The following is an 11,706-nucleotide window of genomic DNA, read 5'->3' on the forward strand; positions in this document are numbered from 1 at the left end:
CAAAGCTTCTGGTCACACTGTGAAGAGCCTAACACCAACTTGTAACTAAAAAATTAAAAAGTTGTAATTTTACTTAATGTTAAGATAAAAGTGTACACATTTGAAATTAAGGTAAGCTAGCATTAATACGTCTTTGTAACTGGGTGTAATTCCATTGGCATTTTAGCGTGCGTTCTTGCGGCACTTTTTGCAATCCAATTCGCAAAGATCAAAATGGAGTACAGCCACAGCCACGAAACTCGAAAATCAATAATACAGAAAATTAAACTTATTTGCTATTTTGGCATATTCGTTTTCATTGTCGTTGTTGCAGCTTAGGAAATAGTTTAAAATTATGTCCAAACGCAGCGCCGACGATGCCAGCGGCGCCGGCAGCGGCAGCAGCAGCTGTTTGGTAGCTGCAGCGGCCGCTGGCCAGCCGCCCATCAAGAAGGTGCACTTCGAGCCGCATCTAATTGGGCCCGTCTCGACATTGGAGGAGATGGACATCAAGGTGCTCGAATTTCAAAATAAAAAGCTAGCCCAGCGAATTGAGCAACGCATGCGTTGCGAGGCGGAGCTGAGGCATCGTATTGAGCAACTGGAGAAGCGGCAGACGCAGGACGATGCGGTGCTCAATGTGGTAAATCGATATTGGAATCAACTGAACGAGGACATTCGGGTGCTGCTGCAGCGATTCGATGCCGAGACGGCGGATGAGCTGGAGAACAAGAACGAGAACGAGGTGACCACTTCTTTTCTCACGCAGCTGTCCACCTGGGATAAGGAGGAGCTTGACGAGAAGTTGGCCAATCGTGTGCAAGTCTCAAAGCGTGCAGTAGCCAAAATTGTACAGGTTATTGATAGGTTAATGCAACGTAACGAAAAGATAACGCATGTATTGAGAGGTGATGCTCTAGGCGGTGCCGGCAGCACAGCTGGCACGGCAGCTGGAGACGATGAACAGCAAAAGGCCGCTGCGGCTGGAGATGCTGTGGATGCAGCTAGTGTGTCAGCCGGCGTGCATGCGCTTGAGGAGACACTGAAGAAAACGCACATTGAGATTATGACAGAGAATCGGAATCTTCAGAATCTGAATACATCGCTGCATGAGAAGTTTCATACCATGTCGCTGAAAATGAAGGAATACCAGGATGCGCTCACCGCCAAAGAGACGGAGAATGCCGAGCTCAAGAATCAAATCGATGAGCTGCAATACGATCTGGAGAAGATACACTGTCGAAACGACAAGCTGGAGAATCATTTAGCCGAGGCCATTGAGAAGCTGAAGGCCTATCATCAAATCTATGGCGATCCCAATAAGAGCACCAATAGCACCAAAACGCCCAACACAAGCAGCGGCTCCATTACTGGCGGCAGTACTACAACAACAAATGTTAATAGTCAACACTTAGAAGAACTGCAAAAGGAGCTAGAAGAGCATCGGGAGCTGGCCAACAATCGGCTGCAGGAGCTGGACAAGCTGCATGCCACGCATCGCGAGACGCTTAAGGAAGTGGAAAAGCTTAAGATGGATGTAAGCATTACATATAAAAAAGGTTTTTAGCTTATCTTTAATAATTATTTATTTATAGATACGGCAGCTGCCAGAGTCAGTGATTGTGGAGACCACGGAGTACAAGTGTCTGCAGTCGCAGTTCTCAGTGCTTTACAACGAGTCCATGCAGATCAAGACCATGTTGGATGAAACGCGAAATCAACTGCAGACAAGCAAAAATCAGCATTTGCGCCAGATTGAGGTGATGGAAAGCGAGGAGCTGATTGCCCAGAAGAAAGTGCGTAGCGAAATGATACAAATGGAGGATGTCCTTGCACTTATACGGAAGGAGTATGAGGCGTTGCGCATAGAGTTTGAACAAAACATGGCCGCCAATGAGCAGACGGCGCCTATCAATCGCGAAATGCGACACTTGATTACATCGCTACAGAACCATAATGGGCAGCTAAAAGGCGAAGTGCAACGCTATAAGCGCAAGTACAAGGACCTCTCAACAGATAATTTAAAGCTGCGCAAGGAACTCGACGAGGCGCTAGTCACAATCGAGACCAACAAACAGGAGCAGCTGTCAGCGGCAGCTGCAGCGGCCGCAAGCGAAGCAATCAAACAGGAATCAGCAGGCTATGTGAAGGAGGAGCATTCCAGCAGTACCGCCGCTGGTGTCAACTGCTCGAGTAATGCGGGCAACACCAGCAGTGACTGCAATATGTCCATCAAAGAGGAGAACTCAGTTTGTGCAGAAGATGAGCTGGATGATGAAGCGGCTGGCAAGGATGCAAAAGATCCAGCCATAAAGCAGGAGAAGCTCTGCGCCAACGATGTTGTCAACGCCGAAAAGAAAGACTCACCTGGACCTGCGAATGCGACGACGTCAGCAGCCGCAGCGGCAAGCACTTCAAATTCTGTCAAAAGCGAAAGGGATTCAAAGGATGGTATTAAATCTAAAGAGTTAAAAGCCTTAGAGAGTGAAGCTGTGCGGGAGCTGAAGGCGCAACTGAAGTAAGTATTTCTATCGTCAACAAATGAATTTAACTTATGCGCATCTCATCTTGCAGAAAAGCGTTGAATGATCAGAAGGAAATGAAGCTATTGCTGGACATGTACAAAGGAGTTTCGAAGGATCAACGGGACAAAGTGCAGTTGATGGCCACGGAGAAGAAGCTGCGCTCGGAGATTGAGGAGCTGCGGCAACAGCTCAAAAAGCTGCAGGAGAGCAAGCGAGAGGAGCGCAAAAAGCTGGCCGACGAAGAGGCCTTGCGCAAGATCAAGCAGCTGGAGGAGCAAAAGTATGAATTGCAGAAGCAGGTGGCCAATCACAAGCCCAACGACAGTTCGTGGGGTGCTGCGCCTGGAGGCAGCGGTCGACCATTTGTGGGCTCGCATGAGGAGGAGGCGCTGCTGAATGAAATGGAGGTCACTGGTCAAGCATTTGAGGACATGCAGGAGCAGAACTCCAGGCTCATACAGCAGTTACGTGAGAAGGACGACGCTAATTTTAAGCTCATGTCAGAGCGGATAAAGGCCAATCAACTGCACAAACTATTACGTGAGGAGAAGACGGTGCTGGAGGATCAAATGGCCACAGCGACCACGCAGATCGAAGCCATGCACATTGTGCTGCGCAAACTGGAAGAAAAAGAGCGCAGCCTGCAAGCCACGGTGGCATCTATTGAAAAGGAGCTTATGCTGCGGCAGCAGGCCATGGAGATGCACAAGCGCAAGGCTATTGAATCGGCACAGTCGGCAGCGGATCTCAAGTTACATCTTGAAAAGTATCATGCGCAAATGAAGGAGGCGCAACAAGTGGTGGCGGAGAAAACCAGCTCACTGGAGGCGGAGGCGTACAAGACGAAGCGACTGCAGGAGGAGCTGGCGCAGTTCAAACGCAAGGCGGAACGCATGAAGAAGATGGAGATGTCTGGCACCACCATCGATGAGGTGATGATAGAGGAGATACGCGAGTACAAGGAGACGCTCACGTGTCCGTCATGCAAGGTGAAGCGAAAGGACGCAGTGCTCTCCAAGTGCTTCCATGTATTCTGCTACGATTGCCTGCGAACGCGATACGAGACGCGACAGCGCAAGTGCCCCAAATGCAACTGCGCCTTTGGCGCCAACGACTACCATAGGTTATACCTGCAGTAGACAGACAGAATGCATTATACTACGATCCTTGATCATAGCGAGCCGAGAGCTAATCCATTATGAGCATATTATCTATGTAATATTAATATATATATATATTTGTTTTTAAGAATCGCAACCGCGTGGCTATCCTTAAATCCCTTGTATATCTTGTGGCAACCATTTAAATAACTTTCATTACGGCCGCCCCAAGCATCTCATATTAAGTTCCGCGAGACGTTCTACCGGGTTTTTTATGTAGCTTCTAGATGAAAACTAACTCCTACAAAACACACTAATAAATGTCTAAAAAATTATTTTCAATTTAAAATTTCAAGTTGTAATTATTAATTAAATTTAATTGGGTTTTATTTAATACAAGCAATTTTTTTTAAATTTCGGTTGATATGTGCTCAGTTTCCAGTGAGTGCAAAACTGTGCCTTAATTTCATTGTAGATAATACTCGCGTTATTTTAAAACTACTGGATGATATGTGCAACTATTTGAGTCGAACTCATACACCATTGTATCTTTATCTTTTTGTTTTGTTGTTGTTTTATTTTTAAAATACGTTTCGAAGCGCGCGGTACGTTTCTCGGCTGAATGGAAAACTAACGAAAAGAAATAGATGCGGTAGCGGCTTTTTCAACGAACGGGTTTTTCTTTTTCTTAAAGCCTTTTTCAATTCGTGCAGGCTGCGCATAGTTTGCGATAAAAGTGCAGTTTTTGTAAATTAATCGATGTGCCGTCCAAAGTAAATTGTGTAAGTCGCCTTTGTTGCCTGTGGTTTTATTTGGAACTTAAGCCATCGATTTTTCGTGCTGTTTAAAACGCGTTGGTTGTGCTACACTCTGTGTATATGTGTGTGGGCTTCTGTGTATGTGCGTGTGTGAGTGTGTGAGGACGAAGACAAAGGATCTGCAGCGCGCCAAAGCAAGTCCTTGCCAGCTGTCCGTTTTTGGCCTGCAGCTGTCGGGATCAGCGCACACGCAACAAGAACAATGAGGGCTAACACAGTGTGAAATGTGAAGTGATAATAAATTCGCAAAATTTCAGTCGTCCGCCCGTTCAAGAGAACTCTATACAAATTGCCATCCACTTTGCTTATTTTTCGCACACACACGGCGCGCACGAATGCAATAATAGAATTTATCAGGCCCCCCCTGTCAGGTTGCTAAATTTTAAACAAACACAGCAAGCGGGAGAGCGCCAAAGAGAGCTGGAGTTGGTTTGAGCGTGAGCGTGAGCGGAGACCCTCTGACATTTTCATCAGCGCCACTGCAGGAGTAAACAACAAGACAGCAGCAACGACAACAACAAGCGACACGACGACAGGCAGCAGCAGCAGCAACATTGTCAGTGTTGCTGGCACAAATTTTTATTGCTGCGCCGCCGACGCCGCCGCTGCCACTGAGGCTGCCTCTCTGTGGGTGAGTACACAACATTTGTATTTGTGGCTAGAAAGTTGTTATCGCATATGATGGCAAACCAAAGTGGGATTGGGTCTGAAGCTCGAGACTGGGCAGCAGTCATGCCCCGGGTGGTGGGCGGTCTTGAGCTCAGCAGTTTGCTGCCGCTCCTAAAGTTGTTGTTTAATTTTACTTTATGGTATTTCTGCAGCTGGCCTTTAAATTGGTTTTTGTTATTTGGCTTGAGTTGAAAGGTCAGGCGAGCTGCTGCCATTAACGCTTCCTGCCTGCCGCATATTCCGTGCCCCAGCACTTTCAATTTATGCAGCGTCAAAACTCATTTGGCATGTTGCATGACTCGCTCACTGGCGATAATCGATTTGCAAGCGATGCGCTGCAATCAGGAAGAGCGCAATTTGATGCCAGTTTTGCCATTCAATCAATCAATCAATCAGTCAGTTCATGCTGCTGCTGCTGCTGCTGCTGCTGCATTTAATCGAGTTAATAATGAGACAAACGGATGCGTGCACCGTTTTAATTACGCATACGCGACAATTTGCGGCATCTCGAGGAAAATGGTTATTAAATTTCATTAAAACGCATTATGGTTGGCAAATTGTTAACAGGCAAACATTTCATAAATCTTTAGACCACAATTGAATGCAGACATTGTTTATTGTTTATTGTGTTTTTGTTTGCTTTCATTTCACTTTTAAATTTGTTAACCGTTGTAGTAGGCTCTTAGCCAAAAACACACCTTAAAACGTTTTGTTGAATGGAAATGCTAAAGTGGTGCTCAACTATCAATTTAAAACAAGTTCAATACAAAGGAAACTATCTTATAGATGTGCTTAAAACTGGTTCGAGATAAATATTTAATAAATAAATATTTTATAACTTTGGACTACAAATGAAAAGAACTGTTATTGGTATTAGTTTTCATCAACTTGTTGATAGAAAGATTCCTTCTAGAATTTGCAGTTTCTGCGAAACTTATCAGCGTCGAGCGTTTGGCTAATTGACCAGCCTTTTATATACTTCTTGTCAGATTGCATTCTAATGTGTGTTTGAGCATTATCAGCAACCGATAACATACAAACGATTACACTTGAATGAATATAGACCATTAATTTTGTTGACGTTCGTATATTCCAGTTTATATGCACACGCACACGCTAAATAACAAAATTTGATAAAACGCAAAACATGTTTATAAAGAGTGTGCGAAATTGAACTGCTCCAAACTCCGCGCCCGCCCCCTCAGTCTGCTGCGCTTTGATTATGCGAATTATCAGAAACACACAAAAAAATGCCATTAACAATGGCAGAAGTTGTCGCTTTGTATAAACGATATATACATATAGTATCTGTGTTTATTTGTATAACAATTTGGAGTTGAATATTCGAGTGCCAAATTCAAGGTTAGGCCTGTGATTTGTTTTGCTTTTGGCCCTCAAAGAATTTCAGAAACTAGCGCAAGAGACTTTTGCTTCGCTGCTGACTTTTAGTGTTTGCTATTGAAAGTCTCAGCTTTCAGACACAGACACAGACACAGACACAGACTAGGCAGGACAGTTGACAATGAGACGAGGCTCTCAGGCGAGACATGTTGGCGACGCTGGTCAATTGAAGCCACGCCCTCTGCTTACGCCTTTAAGCCAAGTTGGGTGTCATATGGCGCACGCGGTTGCAAAAAGAAAAGCAGCAAACAAATGTACAAAAGCTAAACGAAGCGTGACGTTGTTGTTGAGTTTATAAAGTTAGTTAAAGTCGAGTACTCGTCGTTATATGGCATATGTCATAAACAATTTTATTTTTCTGAGCTATAAAAGAAAAATGAAGCGAACCAAAGACTTTCTCTGCCATATGACAACACACAAAAATTTTGTTATTAAATTGTTTCTTTTTTTTAAATATTTTTTATTTTGTTGCTGTAATTGCCGCGCACTACAATAAGCTGTTAATGATAGCAGCTAACTGTAGCCGGCAAAAGCTAGTCATCATGCTCAATATATATATACATGATCCGGCAAATGTCTGTGGGCAGGCCAATGAACGATCCGCCCTCAGCAGCTTAAGAAAATCGAAAAGAAGAAGCTGAAAAAACAACAAGCTGTCGTTTTTTTTTTTGCAGTATTTCGTTTTGCTCTTCTTTTTTTGTTTTGGTCTAAAACAACAGCAGACAGACGACGCTCTAAATAAACAGTGTACACTGGCCTGCCAGGTTGGACTTAATAAGAAATAGAGAACTTAATATGCATTTGATTTTGCTTGTAATAAATAACTTACAAAATTATTACACAAAGGCAACCAAAAAATTGTATTCAATGATTAGCATATAGTGTATATAAAATCAGCTGATATAAATTAGCTGTCAATGAAATTGATGACTCCATTATTGTAATTTGATTACTGATCACTTCACATTAAAATCAATTTCAAACTAAACTCAACTGTATCTCAACAATTGCCGCAGCAAATAAAATAATGAACAATTGAGAAATTATATCTTGAATTCTTCATCATTGTTGTGACAACATTTGAATAAATTAATTTATTTGAATCATGTTGCATAGTGTATGTGGCACGTAGTACATGCGCTGGCAATCGGTGGTGTGTGGCACAGTTCATGATTCCAATGACTTGGGACGACTTTCAACGCAGAGAGTTCTGAAGACGAAACGCGTTTCGGTTCGGTTTGAGTTGCGGTTGCTCAATCTTTGACTTTCAACTGAAAATGCAAAACGAAACGAAACTTTTGCGTGTTGCCGTTGCCGTTGCCGTTGACTGAGAAGCCGACGCCGAAAAAAAATCAAAATAATTGTTTATAGTTTACAACAGCAACAGCAGCAACGAAAAATAACAATAACATTAACAATTCCCGAGTTGTAACTTCAAAAAGCGCAGCGATACAGTTGGTCGCGTCTTCCTGCTTTGCTGTTGTTGCTGCTGCTGGCGTTGCCCAATACCCCAGAGCCCAACCTGCGTTCGTGACAGGCCCAGCTGGCCAGACCAGACGCCAAAAATCACAGAGCGCCGCTCCCCCCAGCCCCTGCTCCACAGCTGTGTATGCTTTGATTCATTAAACACGCTTGTGCCCCCGTCTCTTTCTCTTTTGCTCTCTAGAATTAGAAATCATGCCTCATAATGCGCACTAAGTCCATTGCAGGTGCAACAGCAACTGCAACATAAAATAGAAAACTCCAAAACATGCAAAGAGTGTGGAGAGCAGAGTGTAGAATGTAGAATGGCGAGAGAGAGAGAGAGAACCCGGAAGAGTTTGTTCCCCTTTCTCTCGCCCGCAGTCATAACTCTATGCACACACAGCTTTCAATTGCTGTCCCCTGCTGCAAACACACACGCACACACACACATGCATACAGACAGACAACAACTTGCAACTGCAACTCATTATAGCTGTGACGACTGCTCAGAGGAGTGGCTGCTGCCCCATGTGGCACGATGCGTTGCAATTGTAATTCGCAGCACAAATGTTTCGCTTCATTTGAGCCACAGGAAGTGCCGCACAGCTAGGAGTGTGCATTATGGGCGTGGCACGCCTACAGGCCAAGCCGCTGGGCAGCCTGTGTGCCACCTGTTCGACGTGAGAATTGCCAGCTTGGCTTCAAATTGCACTCAATTTGACTTTGAGAGCATCAATTAAAGCAATCGACACAAATAGCCAAAAACTAAAAAGAAACGAGCATCAAACCCCACACAACAGAACAGCAAAGCTTCCGTTCACTCCCCCTAACACAGCCTAGACAGAAAAAAATAAATTGCCATAAATGCGAGGCATGGAAATAAATTATTTCAATGCAACTACAGCAGCAACAACAACCAAAGCTATGGGCTGAGAGAAATTTATGCAAGTGAATGTATTCTTTATATACGAGCTAAACGAGTGCATAAATATATGTACGGGTTGCCCAACATATGGACACAGTATAAAGACAACAAGAAAATACACAAACAACACATAAAGTTGTACACACACACACACACACACACACACACGAGTGCAAACACATGTGTGTGCAGTCTTTAACATAATTGATTAATTTCAGTTCACAGAGCATTATCTGAACGAGGGCTTAAGCATTGTCCCAACTTTCAACCAACGACTTTTGCTTATCTAGAGCGCAGTGTGAAGAAAGCAAATTGACAGTGTACTTTATTTAAAATAAATATATTTTTTAAGTGCTGAAAAGATGGTAAAAGATTTATGCTTAGTTTTGTAAATATGCATTTCTTATCAATTAACGCTTAATGATGTTAGCTGTGCTTGACTATCGAATTTTAAAATGTATATTAATATTTTAAGCAAGCAGATTTTAGCGGCTTCATTAAATAAAACAATTTCAATTCTTAAAAGCAGAAGCTAAGAGTCTTTTATGTGCTGCTTAACTGAAGTATGAATAATAAGTTAGATTTGATTTTGGCAAATTAATAAAGATATAAATACAAATAGATTTGAAATGCTTTTAGTTCAATAATGTTTTGCTTCTTTCAATCAAATTTAAACGAAACAATTAGTGTTAAATGTTATAATAGTAAAGTTTATTATTGTTGCACTTAAGCAGACCAATTAAAAACTTAAAAATATTGTTAATCTTTTTATTTGGCACACTCAGTAACTTTTTCTTTAAGCCAACTTGGCTGTCCTTCAAACTTTCTTGCCAGCTATACAACAAATTGAAATTTTCTACGCTTTGTTCAAGCTCGTGGCTCTCGCATATGAACTGTAAGCTGATCTTTTACTACATCAGGCTATAAACTCTAAGCTCTCGCGGAGGCCAGAGACGGCTTTCGGCTTTCGACTGTCACTGTCAATGCCAGCTTACAGTTTTCCCGTTTCAGTTTTCGCATTTAACGCGCTTTTCTACACAAGAGCTCTTGCATTGTTGCTGTTGCTGTTGTTGTTGTAATTAAGTTAACTGCGTTTGGGGCTTTTATTTTTATTTTTGCGCTTTCAAGCGCTTTAATCGAATTGGAACCTCTGCCCACTCGCAGCTACAGTTGAACCCGACCCCAGTGGCAACGTTCATTGATTGAAGTTAATGCAGCATAACGAGGCAACAACTGTTCCCACTCCCACTCCCCCCTCCACCCTAACGTTGCATGAGCGACGTCCTTGTATGTGTGCAACGTCAGTTCCGGTTTATGCAAAACATTCTGCCTTGGCATAGAAATCAGCAAACGAAACAAGTTTCCAGGCAAAAATAAAAAAACAGCAGCAACCAAAGCATAAAAGAAAACACAGAACCAGCAGAAAAAATGAGATACAAAAGCGCAGCTCAGTCTTTCACTGTCAGGGGCATTCGGCCGATGCGATCAATGCGCGACAACTTTATTTATTCCCAGCTACAACTGAAGCTCGAGCTGCAGCTCCAGCAGATAAAACTTGCGCAGACAATTGAAGGGCTGGCTCTGAGTTCAATTCAATGTGCCGCCGACAGCCAGCAGATAGAGATAGAGATACAGATACAGATACTTTTTCATGCTTTGACAATTAAGCTGCAGCTGTATGTGTGTGTGTGTGTGTTTTTTGTTGAGGGCTTAATGTCTATGGAAATGGCAATGCTTTGCCTTGCTTGGCTTCCTCTTCTTCTTTTTCTTGTGTGTGCGACACTTGAGAGCCGCCTCTGCTTTTGCCTGAGCGTGCTTGAAGTGCCCTTCATTAGGCCGCCCAGACTAGTGCCTCTTGCTTGCCTCTGAAGCCGCCTCCTTGCCTGCTCTCGTCAAGACATTAAACAGGCTTTTAAACTGTTCTAGCCAAGGTCGTTTGCAGGATTTCTAAACTGGTTTGCTACATTTTCTGCTCTATACATTTTGTTGTCTAACTTCAATTGAATTCCCACCGTCGCAAACTTTATTAAGCAGCCCTCGCTGCTGTCAATTTTTGGGGATTTTATCGCTGCCCCATCGCTTACTTAAATAACAAGCAACTCACTAACGAAGCTTGTCTAATGCCAGCAACTATAACAAGTGCTATGGCAGCTAATTGCAACTGAGAATGATATGAATCTTTCACTTTGCCTTCAATACCAACTGCTGAGACAGACTTGCCATACAATTTGCATAATTGTAGCAAACTGTGTGTTTTAATTACAGCTACTTGGCTTCTATTTGCCACAATAAATTAATAACTATAAACAAAACCAGTTGATGCTCAATTAAGTTTCTAAAACTAATACATCTCTATATCATTATATTAGCCAAGTTAACTTAATCTAAGCGTAGTCAGTCCATATCGAGCTTATACTCATGCTAATTGCCAGCTACAAAGCCACATCAAATCATATAAAACCGTCAAATCCGTTTTGATATCTCTCTATTTCCTGATATATTGTTCTGCAAATTTGTTTTTGTGTCATAAACTTGTCAAACAAATACAATTAAACTATTGAATAAAAAGAAAATGTATATTTATATTTCTAAGCTTTAATGTGGTACAACATTTCTTTGTCATAAATTTTTCGCTGAGCTACAGCTTTTCAAAGTTGGAAACCAAAAAAAAACTAATAGGCAAAGCATCCTTTTTAGTCATAACTTTGTTAACAATCATCTGATTCTATAATGAGTTTCTGTTTTAAAAGTTGCTAAACCAACAAGCTTTGGTTGCTGATGTAGACAACAGTAAACCAATGGTTGCTGGCTATACATCAACAACC

The 11,706-nt window shown here is 42.5% G+C and overlaps 2 protein-coding genes across 3 annotated transcripts in view; both read left to right on the forward strand.

Moving 5' to 3' along the window:
- The first annotated feature begins 22 nt into the window (after positions 1 to 22).
- LOC108600674 (E3 ubiquitin-protein ligase Bre1) lies at positions 23 to 3,953 on the forward strand. Of its 2 annotated transcripts, none has more exons than XM_017988378.2 (4): positions 23 to 111; positions 314 to 1,516; positions 1,575 to 2,497; positions 2,554 to 3,953. In XM_017988378.2, the coding sequence occupies exons 2-4, from the start codon at positions 335 to 337 to the stop codon at positions 3,641 to 3,643; spliced, it is 3,195 nt and encodes a 1,064-aa protein (XP_017843867.1). In that variant the 5' UTR covers positions 23 to 111; positions 314 to 334; the 3' UTR covers positions 3,644 to 3,953. The 2 variants fall into 2 exon arrangements, with proteins under 2 accessions (XP_017843867.1, XP_017843866.1); XM_017988377.2 differs by having other exon boundaries at positions 25 to 111; positions 167 to 1,516.
- A 268-nt stretch (positions 3,954 to 4,221) lies between these two features.
- LOC108599559 (early endosome antigen 1) overlaps positions 4,222 to 11,706 on the forward strand; it is a 17,175-nt gene continuing 9,690 nt past the window's right edge. Inside the window, exon 1 of the mRNA XM_017986452.2 lies at positions 4,222 to 5,053. The gene's annotated coding sequence lies outside the window, so the exon portion shown is untranslated. The remainder of the gene's footprint in view (positions 5,054 to 11,706) is intronic.

The sequence above is a fragment of the Drosophila busckii genome, chromosome 3L (assembly GCF_011750605.1).
Source record: "Drosophila busckii strain San Diego stock center, stock number 13000-0081.31 chromosome 3L, ASM1175060v1, whole genome shotgun sequence".
NCBI classification, from domain to species: domain Eukaryota; kingdom Metazoa; phylum Arthropoda; class Insecta; order Diptera; family Drosophilidae; genus Drosophila; species Drosophila busckii.

Excerpts from the sequence above, each read along its gene's own strand:
- LOC108600674 (XM_017988378.2), top strand. The coding sequence starts at position 335 with ATGTCCAAACGCAGCGCCGACGATGCCAGCGGCGCCGGCAGCGGCAGC. Across the intron at positions 1,517-1,574 it reads TGGAAAAGCTTAAGATGGAT|ATACGGCAGCTGCCAGAGTC; the intron begins GTAAGCATTACA and ends ATTTATTTATAG. Across the intron at positions 2,498-2,553 it reads GAGCTGAAGGCGCAACTGAA|AAAAGCGTTGAATGATCAGA; the intron begins GTAAGTATTTCT and ends CTCATCTTGCAG.